The following is a 20,511-nucleotide window of genomic DNA, read 5'->3' as shown; positions in this document are numbered from 1 at the left end:
CAGCTCACATCTTGGGGATGCAGTACACAAGTATTTTAGAAACGTACGTGGACACAGACAGCTCCTTCAGAACGTTGTTCATATTTATTCCTTCACAAGTCAATTCTCACAAAAACAGGCTCATCAAGCTGTCCTGTATTTCTCTTGATGCAATATAACAAGAACTAGGGAAACAGATTCCGTTTGCAAGCTATCTTGCAATTTAAAAAAATACTTCTAATTTAATTAAAAAACATTTTTTGCAAAAGAATATCCGAAAAGTCATTATAACTAAAATAAGAAAATGCTTTCTTCGATTTAATTTTTTATATATTATAAAATATAAATAAAGAATCTACATTTAAAAAAATAAATCAGAGGGTATCATTCCATTAGGATTATTTTTCAATTAAGCTTCTGTAGGAACTTTTGAAAATCCCAGCCTAAGGATGGGGGGGAGGGGGGTGGGGAAGAGACAAAAAAACCCAAAAAACCAAACCCACAAAGTTCACCTTTCTAAAAATATGTAACCTAACCTGCAGGGTCCAAAAGCACACTTATTTCTGGTTCTAACAAAGTGATACAAGGAGCAACTGTGCCAACTTCACCACGTTATGTGACCTTCTTGCCTTCTGCCATCATTAAGCCTCAGCAGATGCTTTGTTTTTACCGGAGTCCATTTTTCAGAGTCAAAGAGACATTCCATCTTATATACTGGGAACGCTATCTTAACCTAGCTCCAGAAGTTTTTTCCTACCTATCAATATAAGAATATATAATGCGGTCAAACATCTCTTTACCTGTCCCTCGCGCAAAACAGCCTCCATGAAATGGCAGCAAAGAAACCTGAAAATGTCCCTTAATAAAAGTAACTAAACCAAAGATCCTTTCTTGAAGGAAGAGTCCCACTTTCATGCTGGAAATAATGGCAAAATAACAGTTTGATTATTTTTTTGTTAAATTAGCACACGTTTGCAGATCCAATTCCAGATGATAATGGACAGACTGCAGGGGATTTTGGTTTTCAGTCTCTTAAGTGCTATTTTTCTTGTTTTCTCTTTTTTTTTTTTGTGAAGATAGAACCATATTTAGATTTCAATTCAAAGCACAGCTCTAGTTTATAGTACATAAAGATGCCTCTGAAGCACAAAGTACTGAATCAGAGAAAGGAAAGCACATCCCATCCTACAGTGGTGACATGAGTTATTTGCATAGTTGCCACAAAAGTAATAATTACACTGTAACTCAATAGGAACAATGGTAATTTCACAGTAGCTCATGTTGTTGTTATCACCCTATATCCTGATAACTGTGAAATTAATTTGTGGCACCACTGTATGTGTCAGCTTTAAGCTGTTCCCTAGGTAACATTACGCTACCATAGAGAAGGAATGCTTGGCAGTAAAATGGGTAGCATCAGATTGATTATACAAAAAGAATCTTCCCTCTACATACAAATAACTTGGCAATCAGAGAAGATGATGAGAAAAAAATCCTCCCCACTGTTCTGGGGTTTTTGTTGTTGTTTTAAAGAAAGAGAGAAGAAATTAATAGAGTTAATGGTATTAACTGACCATTATCCATACACTGGAAGAATGCAAAGATAACACAAAATGAGCAAACTACCAGATTACATTTAGCGCCACTGATCCATTGTTCTAACCGCAGCCAAGACGCAGCATAAAAACGCTGAAAATTTCTTTTTCCTCCTTCTAGTCTTTTCCCACATTAGCCATTAAATGGCAATTTTAAACATAAAAGCAAATATGCAGCACTAAGACTTATTTAGGAGGGCAACAATCATGTAGGTTATGCTTTCACAAATAATTCTCACTTCATCTGAGAGGTACAGTCCTTTCAACTCCTGAACACTCAACGTTATTTTGCAATACTACTACTGCCAAATAGGAGTTCCATACTACACATAAAAGATGACACCCTGCCACACAATGCACTGAAATGCTTACAAACTTACTGGTGAAAATTCAGTGCCACAGTAACTGTATATCTGGAAAACATTAAATCATGGAATTTAAGGAGGGAACTTACTATTGATTGGTAACAATAAACAAAACACTGAGTTTAAACTTACCAGTCATTCTGCTTGGTACACAAGTAGGTATGAGGCTTTGGATTAAAGGCTATTTGTATTTACAGAATTTGAATATTTCTTTCACTTTTAATACATACCATTAGAAACACATGCTGTAATGCCTTATTCTTTCACTGTAAGTTTGTGTGTAAGGAAACAGGTGAAAAAACCTCACAGCACATTACATATACAGACTCAGTGGTTCAGGTGGAGTTTTGTTGCTGAAAAAGCAGCAGCATCTCAGTATCAGTGCTAGTCATCAAAGCGAACAAAGGTGTTGAGCAGATACTCTGATCCAGGATATCCAGGGACAAGCATGTTTTGTCGCTCTGTAGTTTTGATCTTTATCTCTGACTGATCCTCCTTTTCTGATTGCTACCGCCAAGATACTGTCCCCAAAACCCCTGACAGGTGATGTTCAAATGTGGGGTTTTTTTCCAATCCAACATAGAGTTTTCAGAGCTCTGAAAGCAGCTGTAGGAATCTAAAGACAGCTTGGACAGTCCCAAATGTGTATTCTTCATTAAATATTGGAACATACTATGCCAAATTATGTCTCTGCTGAGAGGAAAATTTTGACCGCCCTATACTCAATTATTCATCAGAAAGGCACCCTGATCATTGCCACTATCAACCCAGGAATTCAACCTATATTCTTTGCCAAATCGGCACATACCCTCACCCACTCAACACTCACTCTTCTTCCACTCCCTACTGTGCAACCCAATTCTGATGCGCAAGGACCCTTAAATGCAGACAACATACACAACACACATTTGCAGTCAGCAAGCTCACTGTATTAACTGCATGGGGAATTTGCTGGTGTTCTTGATGCTGGTAGGAATTACTAAGGGACATCAGTACTGATTGATCCCCTTTTTCAGTCCCATTAATAACTGTCTGCAGTTATCTTTGCTTTGCTAGGCCAGCGCAGAGCCGTGATGCTCAGCTAACTCTGTGGTCATTTTTTTTCCAGACACCTGACACTACTTCTGCCTGCAGGAGCATGGGCCAAGCCTGATGGCTGGCTTTTTAACCCCTGTGCATCTCCTCTGCTCTTTGTTTTCTTTTATACACTCGTCAGGTGTCAGTGCTGAAACAACTCCAATCCCTTGGAACAAACACGCCTCCTGGAACGACAAATGCTGCCACTGACGAACAACCTTCCATTTGCTGGATCAATGCTGCCAAAGGCATTCAGAAATGCTTCAAGAAAGGTGTATGTATGCATGTAACTAAAGATCTTTGGAAAGCTTCAGACGCTTGCAGCAATTACTGTTTTAATGTAAACCCAAACTTACTGCCACAGAGAAAATGTCTGTGACCAAGAGGTGGCAGATACTCTTTTTAGAAGGCTGACTGAAAAATGAGTAGTGGGGATAAAAAAAATGCACAAGATGGGGAATTTTACCATTAAATCAAACCAGGTGCAACACAGCGGTATTTTTACCTATGATAGCATTCAATAACCTGCTGAAACTAACTGATGTCCTCTGAGCTATCCGTGATTCACAAAAAGAAATCCCAACACTTTTTTTAGCATGCACTGGTAACCTCTGTAACCGAGACTGCTAACGAGGCTGAAGGTGAACTCCTTAATTGTGAACTATTTGGTAATACTCCATAAGTGGCGGCTGTTCCTTATCACATTTGAAACACGCTGAGATATACCATGGAGCAGTTTATAGAGCCACTCCCATGCTATTTTAAGTGTACATGTTTTGCTGAGGACTGTTCAAAACTGTAAAGAATATTAATGTATCTTTAAGACAGTTGTGAAGGGTTGACTGCCGCAGTACAAGGGTGATTTCTACTGACTTGGGGAATGACTTTAAAGCGATGCAAAAATTAGTTGAAAATGAGACCAACTGCAAAAATTCTGAGATTTCTCAGAATAAGAGAAGGTCTCAACAGCAAAGTCACTACTAAGAAAGATGCCTTGTTATCTCTGGTTTCTCCCAGCTGCCAAATTGCTGATACATTACTAGCTCTCTGGGTTTCAAAAAAGAAGCGAGATGGTCTGCTGATATTACACATACATTTTGATTTTAGATCTTATTTTAGATATATTTTTCCTCCAAAAATAGGACTTTTTTGGAGAAAAAATTTACATCATTTGACCAAATTGATGGAGTAATTATTTCTGATTTCATAAGATTCACCAGGGTCTTGGAAAAAGGGCGTACATGATCTCTAACCATATAGAAATTATATTTGATTACTAAAACTACAATGCCATAAATGTAGCATCTACAGAGAAGCTTGTTCAAATATATCTAGAATACCATAATGTCTCAAAATTAAGACATAAAACCTTTGCAATGAAATGACATCAAATACACTTCATAAGACAACTGTCGCATACATTCAGCGAGAGTTATTAGCCAGCATGCGAAATCTTAGAATAACTTGCATTGCACTTCCAGCCAACTGTAAGCTTGACACATTACCTTGGAAGAATGCCACATTTCCCGCTGTGCTAAACTTACTGAAACAAATAGGAAAGCAGCATTGCTGTGTTACATCCCTGCTTTACTATTGTGTAATTGGACTACACTACAGGAACAACACTTTGTATTACAAACATTGAGTTCCCATTATCAACTTGTGGCTTCACACTCTCAGCACAAGAGCAATGAATTTTTGTCTTATATCAAGAATTAAATGAGTATGATGGAAGGGAAAATATTAAGAGAAGTTGCATTTCAAAGCTCTGTTTGCAGTTGTAGTTTTAAGACAAAATACATTTTATATGTTATGACATTGTTACACTAGCAGGAGATAGAATGTTTAGCAATGCCAACAGCAAAAGATTACTCAGGCCTTTCCAATTTAGGGGTAAAGTCTTCACTCACCCAGTGTACTCAAGTAGAATAAAAAAATAAAAATTGATCACAGAAGCAGGGAGTACAGGGAAATAGTTTTACACTTACTGAAATACATCTAATTCAATCAGGAAAGAGAGCTATACAGTCCCTGCTGGTTAAACATCTTCCTGTATTAGAAAAAGAAAATCAGGGATTTCATCTACAACTGGGCGAACAGTGGTCCTCTCCCCTCTCCTGGGGTATTAACCAGCCTTTCCCCATGGTTTTGACCACAGAAGAATTTATCCCTAGAATGGCTACATGTCTAGTGGCAGAGGATGCCCTAGCATGACTATATCCATATGAGCAAACAGTGCTGCCCAGCAGCAGGGGCTCTCTACAGCAAACCAGTTGGCATTAAGACCCAGCATAACCCCTCCTGAAATGCAGGCAGTGTTTATTTCAGCCTAGTTCTAACCTGGTCCTGTAGGCTTGAGCAACCAACATGGACATCCATGTCCCTGTAGCTTCTGCATCCCGGCTGTCTGTGCTGGCTATTGCAGTGACAGCACAGAAGTGCTGCCCTGCCCCAAGCAGGACTCGCAGCAGCAGCAGCAGCGCATCCCCCTGCCTGGGCCCGCGCCGCCCTGCTGGCTTTGCACAAATGTCGACTGAGTCAGTGAGGATGAGACAGAGGCACCCTACAGGTAGGCCACAACTAAACGTATGATTCTACATAGGAGCCGTTTGAGCTTGTCTATATCTACACAAAGAAAAGAAGTCCCCTGTTTTGGCTTCTGCAGCCACATGGCTACCAGTGCTCAGGCTTAGCCATGCAGCCACAGCTCTCCTTAGTGGAAAACACTCAGCGGAGCCAGATTCTCTCTTAAATATATAACAGTTCCTATTTAAGTATTTTTAAACATCCCTGCATAGTTCTGTAATTATAGGGAGAACAATTCCCACGCCAATTAATTATTTTATCCTATCTGAGAAGAAATCACAAGAGAATACATTTGAGGACAGAAGAGGGTTAACAACACCAGCAGCCGCCGTGCAAGTAAATTTGCAATGGGAAGAGGGAGGTGTGGACACTGAGAGGCACAGACCAACATCTAACAGCCAGCCATGAGCCCAGCAAGATGCTGCAGGTCCTTGGGAACAGCAACTGTTTTCCACATGCTCAAGTGCATTTCCTGTTGGCTAGAAAAAGCACAGATAAGCGGGGAGAACCACTCAGGAAGCCACTACGTGCTCCAATGGGAAGACATGCCAGGTAGGAGAAAAAAGAAAACATGTGTAAAATTATTTTATAAATATATCTTTTCTGTAATAAAAACACTCCTCAAAGTATAAGTGTTTTCTTGCCCTTTTGGTAGTACTGTCAGATACCGACCAAAACCATATTTTATTTTTTTATATACACATTACCAAATACAAAGCAAAGGCTTGGTTAATACGAATTGATACTGACAAATGTGGAAAAATTTTCAGTATGTAAAATAGCAGTATTAAAAGTATTAGTGGTCATGAACAGTACCATTAAACAGTACTATTGAATAGCAGTAATAAGTTTTATAGTACTTATAGCAATAGTAATTACTTTATTGAATAAATAAAAATATTAAATATAGCAATAGTAATCACTACTTTTAAAGTATAGTAATAGTAGAAATACTCAATACTATTAATAAATAGTAGTAAAAAAGTATACTATTTAAAAATATTTTACAAAAACTTACCAGTTTTAAAAGATTATTGTATTGTAATGGTGTCAGACTGTAAATCAATGTCTTTTGCAAGTATTCTGATGAAATTCACATTATAATTCTTTCCATTAAATTCTGAACCACATGCAGATCCACTATTAGAACTCACTTGAATGGGTCCAAATACTATGGTGATATTTAGAACTGTTTAGGGTTTATTTTACAGAAGAAAATGTCTTTTTATTTTTTCTTTCTGCAAAAAAAGACAAGCTTGAAGTTCGGTATTGGACCAAGACAGAAGTAAGTGCTCCATATTGGTTGAACAAGCTAAATACATACAAATTGAAACTTACTGCAAATGCCTGCTTGACAAAGAATCTTGTCACTGCCAATATTCTCTGCACGTTACAAAGCACATCCTAGACAAGCAGTCCTGGGCATTCAAGACGGCAGGAGATGCTGCTCAAGAATATTGAGTTTGTTCCTTGATTCTCCATGACACCTCTCATGCTCGTCTCACTCTGTAAGCAGCTTCTTTTGTATTCCTTGTTGCCTGAAATCTTAACACTCCTTGCTCCTAGGGTCCTAAAATTTAGTAGCTTTGCCTTAGGCGCTAGCAGTGAAAGTCTCTGGGTGGCATTCTGAAAGACCTAAAGTGGTCTACAGCTTAACTGGCTGCCCACCAACTTTTCAACAGCAAGTTCCAATGAAAGAGATTCTCCTGTAATTAAGAGATTCTCCTGTAAAATTTCCTTAGAAATGAAGATGGAAAATTGTTTTTGCAAAATTTTGTAGCCAAATAGCTAAGTGTGTGGTACTGACGATACTTTATTTTCTTAACAACTAATCTATTGAAAAAAACCAATAGACATTAGAGTCTTATTTTCAATAATCACATTGATTCCATTGGAACATTAAACTTAAATAATATTTTCTTTTCTTGCTCTCCCAAATAGCCTCAAGTAAATAAACAGGATTTAAATTCAGAAGTCTGCAGGGGAAGGGCAGATTAATTTTGATGGAAGTTAAGGCACAGTTGGACCCACAGTTTTTTCTCTGAACTACCCCAATATACAAAACACTTCTAGGAAAATGGATGTTCACTCTTACGTCCAGAACCACAACAGTCAGTATAATATAAAGTTAGGACTCTTGAGAAGTAGCAAAAAAAAGTACTCGTAGCTACTAATATTCATTATAACCAAAGAGTTCTAAACACACCTTAATCAGAAAAGATAATGATCCCTGGAGGTATTTAAAAGGCAGGTTGACATAGTGCTTAGAGATATAGTTTAGTGATGTTTTTTTTTAGAGTTAGGTTGATGGTTGGACTAGGCGATCTGAAAGGTCCCTTCCAACCCAGGCGATTCTATGATCTGGCTGCAATGAACATACAATGCAAAGACAGACACTAGCTAATAAAGCAGTTTTGAATGAAGACTATGTTTTGTCCTCAGTCTCCTAGGTTTGCTTTGTATCCTGAACTCCAAGGAGAATGTACTTAGAGATGCCCATGGCAATACAAAGCCCATTGACTTCAAAGGACACCACAAAGGAGGGAAGAAAGATTACACTTTTTGAGGCTTTTGAGAACTACAGTAAACGTGTGAAAAGAAACAAGTGCCGATATATTTAAAATACCATTTGTTAAGACAGACTGGTTTCTGACCGTACACAAAACAGAAGCTACTGTAGGAAATGGGGTTTCTTAAATACATGTAGAACGTGGTACTATCAATAGCCTGGCTACAGTGGAGATTAAATTTATGACTTACAAATAAAACAGCATGAGCTTTAACAGCCTGAACTAAAACATTTAACTCCTTTGCCAAAGCTATAAGACACCCAGCTTCTGTGTATGTCCCAGACTTTTGTTATGGTCTAACTAAACCACCCAAAGCCCTGAAAAAAAAAAAAAATCTACAGAAAGCTATGTCTCATGGCAACATCACCAGTAAATTTCCTTCACTCATCTCCAAAGTTTAAAAAAAAAAAATTTTATTTAACAAACCAAAACCTTTTTTAAAGTGTATAGGCTGATGAAACTAAAGTAGTCATAAGCCTGGTAGTCATATTGTATATATTGTCTCTAGAAATCCATTTTTCCTGATTGTTAATGGTAGCAAAGAACAAATTTCAGAAATATTTTAAAATCTTGCATTTTAAAAAGTAACAAATGGGAACCCAATAGAGTGAACTCAAGATTCTGCAGTGCAATTTTCTACTCTAACAGTTTGCAGACAAGTGGCTATTAGTCACTGAAAGGTACAACGCTGCACCCGCTGCATGCCATCTTTGGAGTCTTTGTGGTAAGCCATCTGCCACAGTGGTTTTCAAAATCTCTTTCACCACCAACATCAGAGAACATCTCCTGCAGTTTGCTAAAAAGCAAAATTTTGACTGTTACCCAATTCTTTTCTTTAAATCACAAAACTAAATGGTTCAAATCCAGAAACAGGCTCCCCTTCCTTGAAGTGACAGAAAAGTGGGTTTTGTTTTCTCATCTCCTCTCTGAAATATTGTTTGGGGAACAGTACACATGAATACAGCACCCACACGTTTACCATGCACGGAACAGACCTGAAGCATCATTCAGTCACTGTAATGAATACAAGAAAGTGTATGAAAAACATACAAGATTTTACCAAAACCTTTATGTAAGACCCTGCCTAAAGCACACTTCAGTATATCAACAAAAGTAGTAATTGTAATGCAGTTTCCAAAACCATTAATATTATTTGTTATTTTGCTATTTTACTAAAAATGTTTTTGTTCTAGATCCATGTACTGTTTATATGCACTACAAGGCATAAGTCAGTCCTCTGATGTAAAATAACTGTGAACCTACATTGCCAATTGGAATCACAAAAAAATTCAATATCCTTTTACATCTGCCAGTCATGAACATCACTGATGCACAACTTTAGGTCAGCTAAAGTTGCATTTGTTAGTTTATGCTAGCTAGGTGACTAAAGGAACACTCAAAGGAAAATAACTTATCTTGATCCCCTCCCCTGTAATAGCTAAAGAAAGAAGCCCATCCTCTGTCTACATCAATAGATCAAAAAAAAAATTATAATTCATAAATTAAAAATGAAAAATTATATACGGTATTTTCAACAGTGTATGTGCAACTATCAGCTGAAATAAACTTGGAAATGTAATTCAGTATCAAAATTTCTGATCAAGGTATTATGAAGTTGATAGTAAACAGAACAGCCCATCTCACAATGAAACTCAAAACAAGATACTTTATAGTTTTCTTTATATATACTTTAAAAATATATAAAGCAATGCAATTACATTCTAAAGCACAGGAAAATAAACATTATCACTAGTTCCACAAGATCTTCAGTGTGAGTTATACCTGTGACTTTAAACAATGGACTTGTCACATATCAGAACCTTCTTTTTTTAATTGCAAAACGCAATATGAAGTTGATTCTCCACGTAAATGATACAGGAAGACAATGTAAGTGCTAATAACTCTCACAAAAATAATTACATTAATGTCACAGGTTCCTATACATGCTTGGTGTTATAGCTCTGCACAGTGTCTGCCTGTAGATAGAAATTATTCCATCGTGGCAAGACCTAAGCAATGCATCCCACGCACAGCGCTAGGCCCCCAGAGGCTGGCTAGTGGGTGACTCAGGGGTTTATTAGCCAAGAAAGAACAAGGCAAAACTGCACGAACAGAGAACCTTGTTAATGCCACTAAACAGCTTCCAGCACCTAAGCAGCTTGTTCAGTTGTAGCTATCCTTATACAGGGCTGTCTTGCACTGTGAAGATACACGACCAATGTTTGGTCAACACAAGTGATGTTGACAATACGCTTGATCTGTAATGTACCCTAAGGAGGATAGCGAAGTTCTGATTTCAAAACAAGACTCAAAACAAAATTAAATTCATACGGAAGCACTACTAAAAGTTCTCAAGTGCTTCTAATATTCTGCATGTATTCCTATGTGACACCAAATGTAACAAGCACCACTAGCATTCTGCAGCATCTGCGTATTTCCATATGCTATTAATAGTACAGTAAATTTATAAAATTGTCAAGATACATATCTAGAAACGAAATTATAAAGGGAGCATGGTCTATTCCCTAAATTCCACAGTTTTGTGGGTTGTTTTGTTTTCAGTTTGGGAACACCTCTGCAGTTAACTTTTTTTTTGAAGAAGAAGTATCTCTAAGCCAAATAGTCTAAATGAAGGTCTAAATAAGTAAGCCTATATATCAAAGTGGTTTATCTAATCAGTATGTCCTCTGGGGCAAGGGGGTATTTGGTTGTTGTTGGTGAGATACAGCAGAGGAACATGTGCTGGTCACCCAAGAAGGCCTAGCGCTGTTGCACTTTGTAAGCAGCACAATATTTTTGTTAAATACATAAGCAATAACTTGTTTCTCCCCTAAAAACATGTCCCAAGCAGCATTCAAATGATTGCACTAGAGAGAAACATGAAGACAGAAGAAGGTGGAGAACAAATTTGAACTTACTCCCTCAGTCCCATGCAGGCACACTAATCACAAGGCCAGTGGCTACTTTGGATCGCCAGAATTCACTCCAAAGGCTTCCTCCTCCTCAGAACATGAAGGATTTCTTCAAATAGATGATCTTTGAGACCTGGATCAGGTCTCTAGTAATCCAGAAGCAATTATCCTTACTCCTCCTCATTCACCTTCCCTTTCAGTTTACCTGAGATTGGTCCCATCTCTCAGAACAGCTTAAAACAATACAGGAAAGCAGGCATACTTTTAACGTGAAATTTTTCATAGTTCTCATTTTCTTTATATTTCATGCCTGTATTTCTGTAACTCTACAGCTCTATGATGTGGCTTATTTAAACTGGGAAAACCAAGTTGCCTGACTCAGAACCAGAATATCAACCTGTATTTGACACGTCTCAGGCCAGAGCCCTAACAAGCTGGTTACTATATGTTTTGTAGTTTGTGCTGCAGACTTGCTTTGTTCACATTTTTAAATCCCTAACTTTTACTCTGCAAACTAATGAACACTCCTGAAGTCACGGAACTTCTTACAGTGCGCTCTTCTTGGGTTTTGCCCAGCCACAGAGATTATTTGTCAAATACATATGAGAGTCTAGACCATAGTAAAAGAAGCTTGATTGTTACTAACCCCAGCTTATACAGCTGTTAAGACGACAGTGAACATCATCATTAATAGAAACTGTTTTTATCAAACTGGAATTTACAGTTGAAGCCTCACTCCCATGTTCACATTATCCAAAACCGTATACAAATACGTGAGTGCAAAAGAAAATTCCAAATGAACTTTGGTGCCTTTTTATACTGATCCAAACAGACAAGCAAGCAAACTTTCTCTCTCCTTCCCCACTTTGAAGTACGAAGAAATATGTTTAAATCTTCCTTTATTACAAGAAGTCTATACAGAAATAGTCTGCTTTAATTTTCACTTGCAAAGCTTTCACGCATACTAACTCAATCAATCTTCACAAGATAGACCGTACACATATTCACCTACAAGTAGGACCCATTCCTGTGTTTAACATCTCACCGGTCTTACTAACTGATTGCTCACTGCCACAAGCCACCACCATGGCTTACCAACTCAGCTGACAAGTAAACATTTGCAACATCACATTCAGAGGTTAAACATTATGGCTTCATTTGTCTGACACCAGGGTTCACAAATCCACACTAGACATAGGCCTAAAGCCTAGTATAGTGTTCAGTCTGGAATGGCTGATACTCCAAAGGGTACTGCTGCTGTTCAGAGGGACCTCAACAGGCTGGAGAAATGGGCCTACAGAAACCTCATGAAGTTTAATTCCCCTCCCGCCAGCTGATGTCTGTTGCTTTCTAAAATTTGTCCTTCACCTTGTTAAATCCGTTAACTCCCTAAACCTTATCTTTTTCTAAATTGATAATAATTGGGTTTGGATTTTTTCCACACATCTACTAAAAGGTGCTTTATAGTTTGGGGGGATTTGCATTGTGGTTTTTTTTATTTTTAAGACTCCTCAAAGCTACTTTACCCTACTTTCCCAGAGGAATTGTTACTGCAGCAGTCCACATTCTGGTTTTGCCACCTATGAAAAGACTCCTAGGGTCAGCATAGGCTTAGCTATGCCACTTCCTCCTCCTCAAATACTCATCTCCTCGTAGAAGCCAAACCAGTCTAAAATCTCCTTTAAATTTCTATGTGAAGCTTTACTGAGAATCAGGATCCAAATTTTTTTACAGTGATTATATATTATGAACAAATTGAGCCCTGTTTAACAAAAGCTTAATGCTTTTGCTTATGCAACCTGACATTATAGGTATATATCTATGCTATTTTTCTGCCAACTTACTACATAAAATACCCAATTAAATTATCATATGCACATTCAAGGTATGTAAAGGAATAGTCTGCCCATTTATAAACCCTAATTCAAAAAACTAATGTATTCTTATTGTTTACTTAAGCTTTGCAGTTATATTAAAATATAATAATAAATAAACCATTTGGAGCACATTAAGAAAATAAGCAAAACATTAACTGAATTGAATGCTTTATGATTTTATGAGCAATCAGAAGTAAACGAAATTCTTACAATACTACTCTTTATATACTGAGTAATGGCAAACTACTATCAGCTCATTATCTCATTCAAGCTCTAAAATAATATGTAAAGTAGAACTAGAGAAAGCTCATATGCTTTATGATCATTTCAAAACCCTTCAGAAAGTTGGTTTTTTTTGCATACATCTATATACATAAATAAGAAAGATGATTTTCATGTAATCCTTAATTTGAATACCATTCAGTTTCTGAAGAGCTGGAAAAAGAACAAGACCCTCTTTGGATATTAGTGTTTGTTTATGCAGAGCACAGTGATATTCATAGACTAGAAATGTACTGAAATCCATATTAAATTGACCATTTTTCTCAAAGAGAAAGTTAAAATGGAAGGTCTCATTCCAAACAGGAGCACTGGGGGAAAATGTTCATTGTATCTCTCATCTGGCAGACCAGTAGTACCACTCTGGGAAATCAGAGAGGATTTGGGCAGACTGCCCACTCGACTTAAGGCTCATCTGAGATCCACATATATCCGCTTAGCTATCCAACTAGGATTTTTTTGTTGTTGTTGTTTTCATGCCCACATGATTTTAGCGCCTTTGTTCAACGTGTAACCCTCTCCACGTGCTCCCTTTACCAAAAGGAGGCAGGTTGCTCACAATACCAAGGCCAGCAAATCTGTGTCCTCCCACACCCCTGGTCCAATGTCCACTATAGTTATGGGAAAGCAAAGGGAACTTTAATCTGCCAAAATGTACCATTTGAATGACATATGCTACAGATAATCTTGGGATCCAAATAGAAAAATGCAGCCACCGAGGATATGGGGTGACTACGTAGCAGTTGAAAGAACTGTACAGCCTAAAATAACAAGTGTCTTTTACACGCATTTAGAAAAATATGTACACCTATATGCAAACACCTCTCTAAATTAGCATTTTGCACTTTTTCTGTGTTACTGAAGTACATTACAAAAACATACTACAGTCTTAATTAAGTACGCTAGGTATTTTCTTTACCTCCATAAAAACAACTAAGAAAAAAAATCAACCATATAATATTGACTGCAATTAAGAGAGTTCCAACACTGCACAATATCTGTCACACCACAATCGGTGACTATTTCTCAGAATGGCTTGTACACTAGCAGAAATAGCCAGGATACAAATTTATGAGATAGTAAAGTGCTTTTTATTGTATGCACAGCCTAGAATCATGAGAATCTTCTACACAGTCCTTGTAACAGAAACATGACCTTTGAAATGCCAAAGCTCCCTTTGCTAGGGAATGTTTATCACCAAAGAGCTGTCAGCTCCCAAGTTTTTAAAAGATTAACTCTGCTGAGTCATGTATCGCAAAACACCACAAACCTACGCATGGAACACTGTTACAGGAGAGCAGCAACTTGAAATCCAATTTGTTGAAAATACTAAACGTAGCTTCATATGCCAAAAGTTCCCCAAATCTTTATTTTAAATCACTTTCCCTTTACTGGCACTACAGGAAAGATTTACATACACAGATGTCCAACCACACAGGGAGAAAATACTAAACGTATGAAGCAAAACAAGCAAAAAGCAAGAAATCACAATTAGAAAGGTGAGTGCCGTTATTTTTACAGTTATTTGCAGCACTAGTAATTGAAAAGTTCAGAAAGGAAAGAATATAACTTGGAGGTAATAAGAAAGGCTTCAAAAGAGGCAGGTTGCATTTCAAGTCAGAAGACCTTTACAAACACTTATTCATAGCAGTGTACGTGAGACAAAAGCTGCATGAACATCAAGTCAGACTCATGCAAATAAAGTCATTCACACACATCCATAAATTTAAAGGGATTGTGAACACAATCAAAGCAAATGGGTGTAATTAGTTTTTCAAGAAGATTCTCAATACTTTTGTTCTTGTTTTTACTTTTTACTGCGGTAGTGAAAGCCTAAGATGTTACTCCGATATCACTACGTTTGCATCATTACATTTTACCACCAAACTTGCAAAACCTTTAAAAGTACAGGTTACTATTATTTTCTGATCCACGGGTAATACTATAATTAACATCTTCCTGATGATTCAGTGAGTTACTGTAGAAAAATCTGTCTTTGATTCCACCACCTTTCAGCATAGTAACCATTCCCTTTGCCATGTACTACAGCTGCCAAGTTTCTTCAGAGTCCTGTACCCAGATACTCGACAGTGCAAGTAAGGGTGACAGAAGATACACGTACTGACTAATTTTGACCTCCCCTAATAAGTATTAAGTGCAATGGTATGAGGAAAATATACATGTCTACAATATATGAAGGACCAGATAGATTTTAATGTTCCACTAGCAAAACTAAAATCATGTAAATCTGGTGATAAAATCAGAGTACATAGGAACTACATACATAAAAATCAAATCCAATTTAAAAGCAAACACAGGTTTGTTCAAACACATTGTACAATTGCTTTAACACTTACAGAATTTAGATGAACAATATTTTCATTCACTCACAGTTTAGTATAAATATAAAGCAAGGCACCCCTTAAGCATTTTAAATAACAAATTAAACATTTACGTTTTTTACTGTGCAGTCAGGCTTAACATTTATGCAGCTTCAAAACCAAAGTACAGCCTCAAGGGAAGCCTCTCCACTGACAAATTAATACCTTAGAGAATAGAGCTGAATGGTGGCAATGAACTCATTTGTTCCCCCAATAATGAAGAATGACTCTTTCTTTACCACATCTGTGACTGTTGCTATGGTGACCCAGACTTACCTCATTGCTTCTCGAAGTGCTCCTCGCTCACTAAGAGTCGTGTGCTTGATGTCATCAAAATTATTTTCCAGTTTCTCACAGTTCTGTAACAAACGGACGAATCCATGTAAGGCTCTTAAACAGTATATTGTACATGTATTAACATTATTCAACATCCTGCAAACAAAACTGATTTATATTATGTAACCTCAAATTATGCATTCTGTTTTAATTACAGAGGAGTCATTAAAAAGACATTGAGAACTCAGAAACAAAGTAAACATGAATCTTATTATATGGTTGTCATGGAAATCAACTTATAAATGTTCCATAATGAAATGTATAGAATTTTTACTTTTTTCTTCTTTGAAAAAAAAAAAATTATTATTTTCCCTTACCAGTATGCGAGGCTACAAAGCTACTGTATACACACAGACAAGAACAGAAACCTAAATATGCATTTTAGAATTATAACAAAAGTTATAAATTCTGTCCCAATGAAACAGGCAGTGTTTGTAGAACAAACCAATCATTTTTAAGTAATATTTAATTTTTTAAACATAACAGAAACTGAAAAGATGTATTGTTTATAGACACGTCAATCACTTAATGTTTTTTCCAGTATTTCTAAACATAACATGAAGCCGAAAATTTTGTGACAATAAATGAAATAAAACTGCTATATTCTGTTAATTTTTATTAATGTGCAACTGGTTCCATTACTCCAGAGTGCTGATCCTTTTCTTCTGCTCCCATAAAGGCAGTAAAATTGATTCAGAAGATGCTGAGGAGAAGAGAAATTTGTTTCTGTGCAAAGCAAGTGTGAAATACCAGCAATCAAGAATTCTCTGATCATCTGCATCATCCATAAGATTTTTATATCCTCTTGAGGCTCCGTCAATACAGAAGGCTTTTAGGTTTCCCCTGTTCTCTGCAGCACCTTTCTCCAATACCAAAACTTACCTCTGGGAGGCATAATTTTCCCATATGGGTGTGTAAAAGAAACAAGTTGCAAGCGTAACAGTTAATATTGCTAACACCCTTGAAGGCACGATTGTCAGGCTCTTTATGCAGTAGCTTTAAAGAAAAATATGTGCACTATTATTTGGTCATATTGCTTTCACAGTTTTTAATACGTGAATTAATTTTCAAGTCCATATCTTAAAGATAGTTATAATAAAGACAATAAAAGTTACCTATTGTTATTTCTTTTGTGCATTGATTCTTTATTTTTATAATTACATTCAATTTGAGTCTGTAAAAGCATTACTGGAAAGGAAATTAGATCTTTGTAAATGACCTAAAAAGATATTTTAGCTTGTCCAATTAACATTTAAACTATCATTATTTTTAAATAAGATATAGACTTTTTAATACAAAGTTTTAATGCTTTAACAATACACTTCAGAGCCGTAGAAATGAACAAAGCTACATTTGGAACTTTTGCAACATTTTCCCTCCCTTACAAAAAATGATGCATGTCTCAAGTATAAGTAGTAACCTTATCCCATAGCTAATCTGATATTTTTTCTTTGTTTATATTACAATCAGCTGTCCTTTGTATGGCAAAATCCTACTCAAAAACTCAAAGGGATTAAGCGAGAAAGACAGGGAAGCTCTACGACGAAGTATTCCATTATTTCGATCAGCGTACATTGACCTTCAGCTCCAAGCACATACATGCAGGTCAGTCATTTAAAATACACAAAAGAAATCCAAATTGACAATACTAATTAACAAAGAATTCCCGATTCATCAGTACTAAACTGAAACTATCTGTGCAAGCAAAATCAAACCTCCCATCCTCCAGGAAAACAGACCAAAGGAAACACCATTTGGAATATTGCTCCAAGTGCAAAAAGAGGAAAGCCCATGTTTTAACAATCCTGTGCCACCAGCATCTCGGGACAGGCTCAGAAAATCTGAGCATCACGCAGTTCATTTCTCTTGACCTTGTGGTATGAAGCATGTAGAAATGGCAGAGGATTCAAAGCACACAAGATTTTTATCAAACACAACTAAATCTTCTCTACATCATACAAGCTAAAATAATTGATGGTCTCCACATGGAAAATGCTGAAAAGAGTAGGTTCAGCTGGTATTTCTTCTTTGTCTGTATAGACCATACTGCATTAATCAGCTGAAGGACAACAAAGATGGCCCATATCTAAAGAAAATGATGTGATCATGTAGCCTTACACACAAAAATACTCCATCTCAACTATAAACCCAATGCAAAAATTAATAAATAACCCTAAACAACCAAACACTGAAAAAAAAATATAAACTCAAATAATAGATGTGGTACCAATTCATTTGGCAAGAAGATGAACTTACTTCTAACCATTTCTGACAATTGCTTCTGGATAATTTCTTTCTCAGCTACTTTCAGCCAAATAGCTCTCATCCAAGATACAGCAGTTAGAGAGAAAATAACTTCACCGTTAGGAACAAATAAACTAAAAACTGAGCCAGATGCAAACTCCTGAAGGAAGATGACCTCACAGTACTATGTCATCAGTTACTGCATACATACTGAACAGGAGAGTGAGCACATATTGATAATACTCACTGCTTTCCAGTTACAGCTGCAATCACCCAAAACAGTATGTTGGATCTTCTCAGAGAAAAGAGAACAGGGTGTCTGAAATACCAAATACAGTATCTACAGGTGTATAGGTGTCACTTCTTCGTGGGTCCAAGTATCAGCTCACACACTATATTTGTGAGCATGAGAATACTCTGAAGAATATGTCTGGGAGATGATGAAACTACGGTAGACCATGACCAGGGCAAGTTTTACGTTCTTAAGTATTAAATCAGCAGAAAAAATTAAGCTCATTCTATTATTCTATTAAACCATGCTACCAAACAGATTAATATCTATAAACATCTTGCACAGGGCAGTATGTTTCGGCCCATACTACTTCACAGATTTAAGTATAATGAGCAATTAAACTCCCAGGTGTTTCATTTTGAACAGCAGCTAAAGTAAAAAAAAAATCAAAACACAAGCAATGAAAAAAATTGGTTTTGGTGGCTTACTGCCAAGTGATTTTCTGTGGGTATAGATAAAGTCTAGAAGTCTTACTCAATGATTCCATAGTTATATAGTACTCTATATGCTATTGCTGTTGGTAGATCTATAGTGCTATATGACACTAAACTAAATATCACCTTTAAAAAGTTCAGGAGGAAAAATAAGTACAGAGATGCGATTAGGGACATGGTCGTCTTAAGTCAAGCTACCATTGCATGTCAAAAAGCCACAAAAGTCTAAATACTGCTTCTTAAAGGATTCCAGCATAAATACTTTGAGGTTTTTAAATTAACCAAAAAGGAAGAGAGTGGAGAAGAGATTTTCTATATAAATAAATGGCTTATTTATCATATGAGATCTTAACTAAAACTACATGACAACTAGTTAAAAAGGGAGATGTAGACTGGATATCCACAAATATCTGTGGCATCACACACAGCATACTGGTGGAACATCTAATCAGAAATGAACGAGATGAATGATGAATGTATGAAGATAAGGAAGAAGAAAGATTAATAAACAAACTGAAAAGATTTTCCTTCCATAGCCACAAAAATATGACTTTTGTTTTTCCTACTGCAATTTATTCTTGTTAATAAAATAAACTGCAAGCTTTGGGAGCAAGGACTACGTGCTCGTAATTCTGTATTTTCAGTGAGGGTAAGTGATAATATTAATAATATCATGATATAAACTTTATAATAATATTCTAACAGTCTGGGGAAAGTCAGCAGCTACCAAGTCCAAAATGGTCTTACTCTTTGACACTGGCTGAAGTAAAAAGCTACCTCACGTAACTGGAGAATATAAATAAAGAATCACTCTAGTTCTAAACAAAAACCTAGGATTCTGGCAAAAGTGAAGTTGTACTTGTTAAAACACATCTCTAAACATTCATCAGCTTAGCTTTCTTGTATATGTTTTTGTCTTAGATGGAAAAGCCCTCTTTGCTTGACTTTGTCATTTGAAAAGCAATTTTTAATTTGGCCTCTTGGGTCAAATGCAAAACTTTGCTGAAGTAGCTCAGAATCCGAGAGCAGTCTATTGCCCGGTGTCACCACCAGGTGTCTATTGCCTGCTCTGCCGTGACAGGCCTAAGAGACAGAATTTTGAGAAGACCATAACTCAAACTTGCCCATTCTGCGATACAGTACTGATAAAAGAAGTGACCCCACTTCCATTGAAATCAACCTTAAATCTTTCATCCAGTCAAACGGGAGTGGGATCACACTAAGCCACATCCTGCTACTTTAACTCTATCCCAAAATACTTCACATAAGACATTCAAAAGTGTCATAAGACATTATTACAGATAATGTCTTACACACATTTTGAGATAGTTGAGAAATAAAGTCTTTTGATCTGACAACAGCGTTAAGACCTATTCTAAGGCAACCTGCATCACCGAAGTTGAGTAGCTCTCTTATCCTAGTCAATACACTGCCAAATCAAAAGCCTTACTTAAAATACTGTCTCTCTTCCATGAAAGAAGTTTTTAGGTAAGCGGGATTGCTGAATTGTTGGAATTCATTGCTTCCACATCGTTTTAAAAAAATTTTATTAGAAAGCTTAAGTTTTTTCCAAACATTTGTGAA

At 36.7% G+C, this 20,511-nt stretch overlaps 1 protein-coding gene across 4 annotated transcripts in view; it reads right to left on the bottom strand.

Annotated features, from left to right (window-relative positions):
- DPYD (dihydropyrimidine dehydrogenase) overlaps nt 1-20,511 on the bottom strand; it is a 365,455-nt gene that overhangs the window by 300,383 nt on the left and 44,561 nt on the right. For all 4 annotated transcript variants that reach the window (XM_054212158.1, XM_054212159.1, XM_054212157.1 and 1 more), the window contains one exon: nt 15,898-15,980. In XM_054212158.1, coding sequence (XP_054068133.1) covers nt 15,898-15,980 — 83 coding nt within the window. The remainder of the gene's footprint in view (nt 1-15,897; nt 15,981-20,511) is intronic.

The sequence above is a fragment of the Rissa tridactyla genome, chromosome 8, assembly GCF_028500815.1.
Source record: "Rissa tridactyla isolate bRisTri1 chromosome 8, bRisTri1.patW.cur.20221130, whole genome shotgun sequence".
Lineage (NCBI taxonomy): Eukaryota > Metazoa > Chordata > Aves > Charadriiformes > Laridae > Rissa > Rissa tridactyla.
This window is presented reverse-complemented; position numbering and strand designations above follow the sequence as displayed.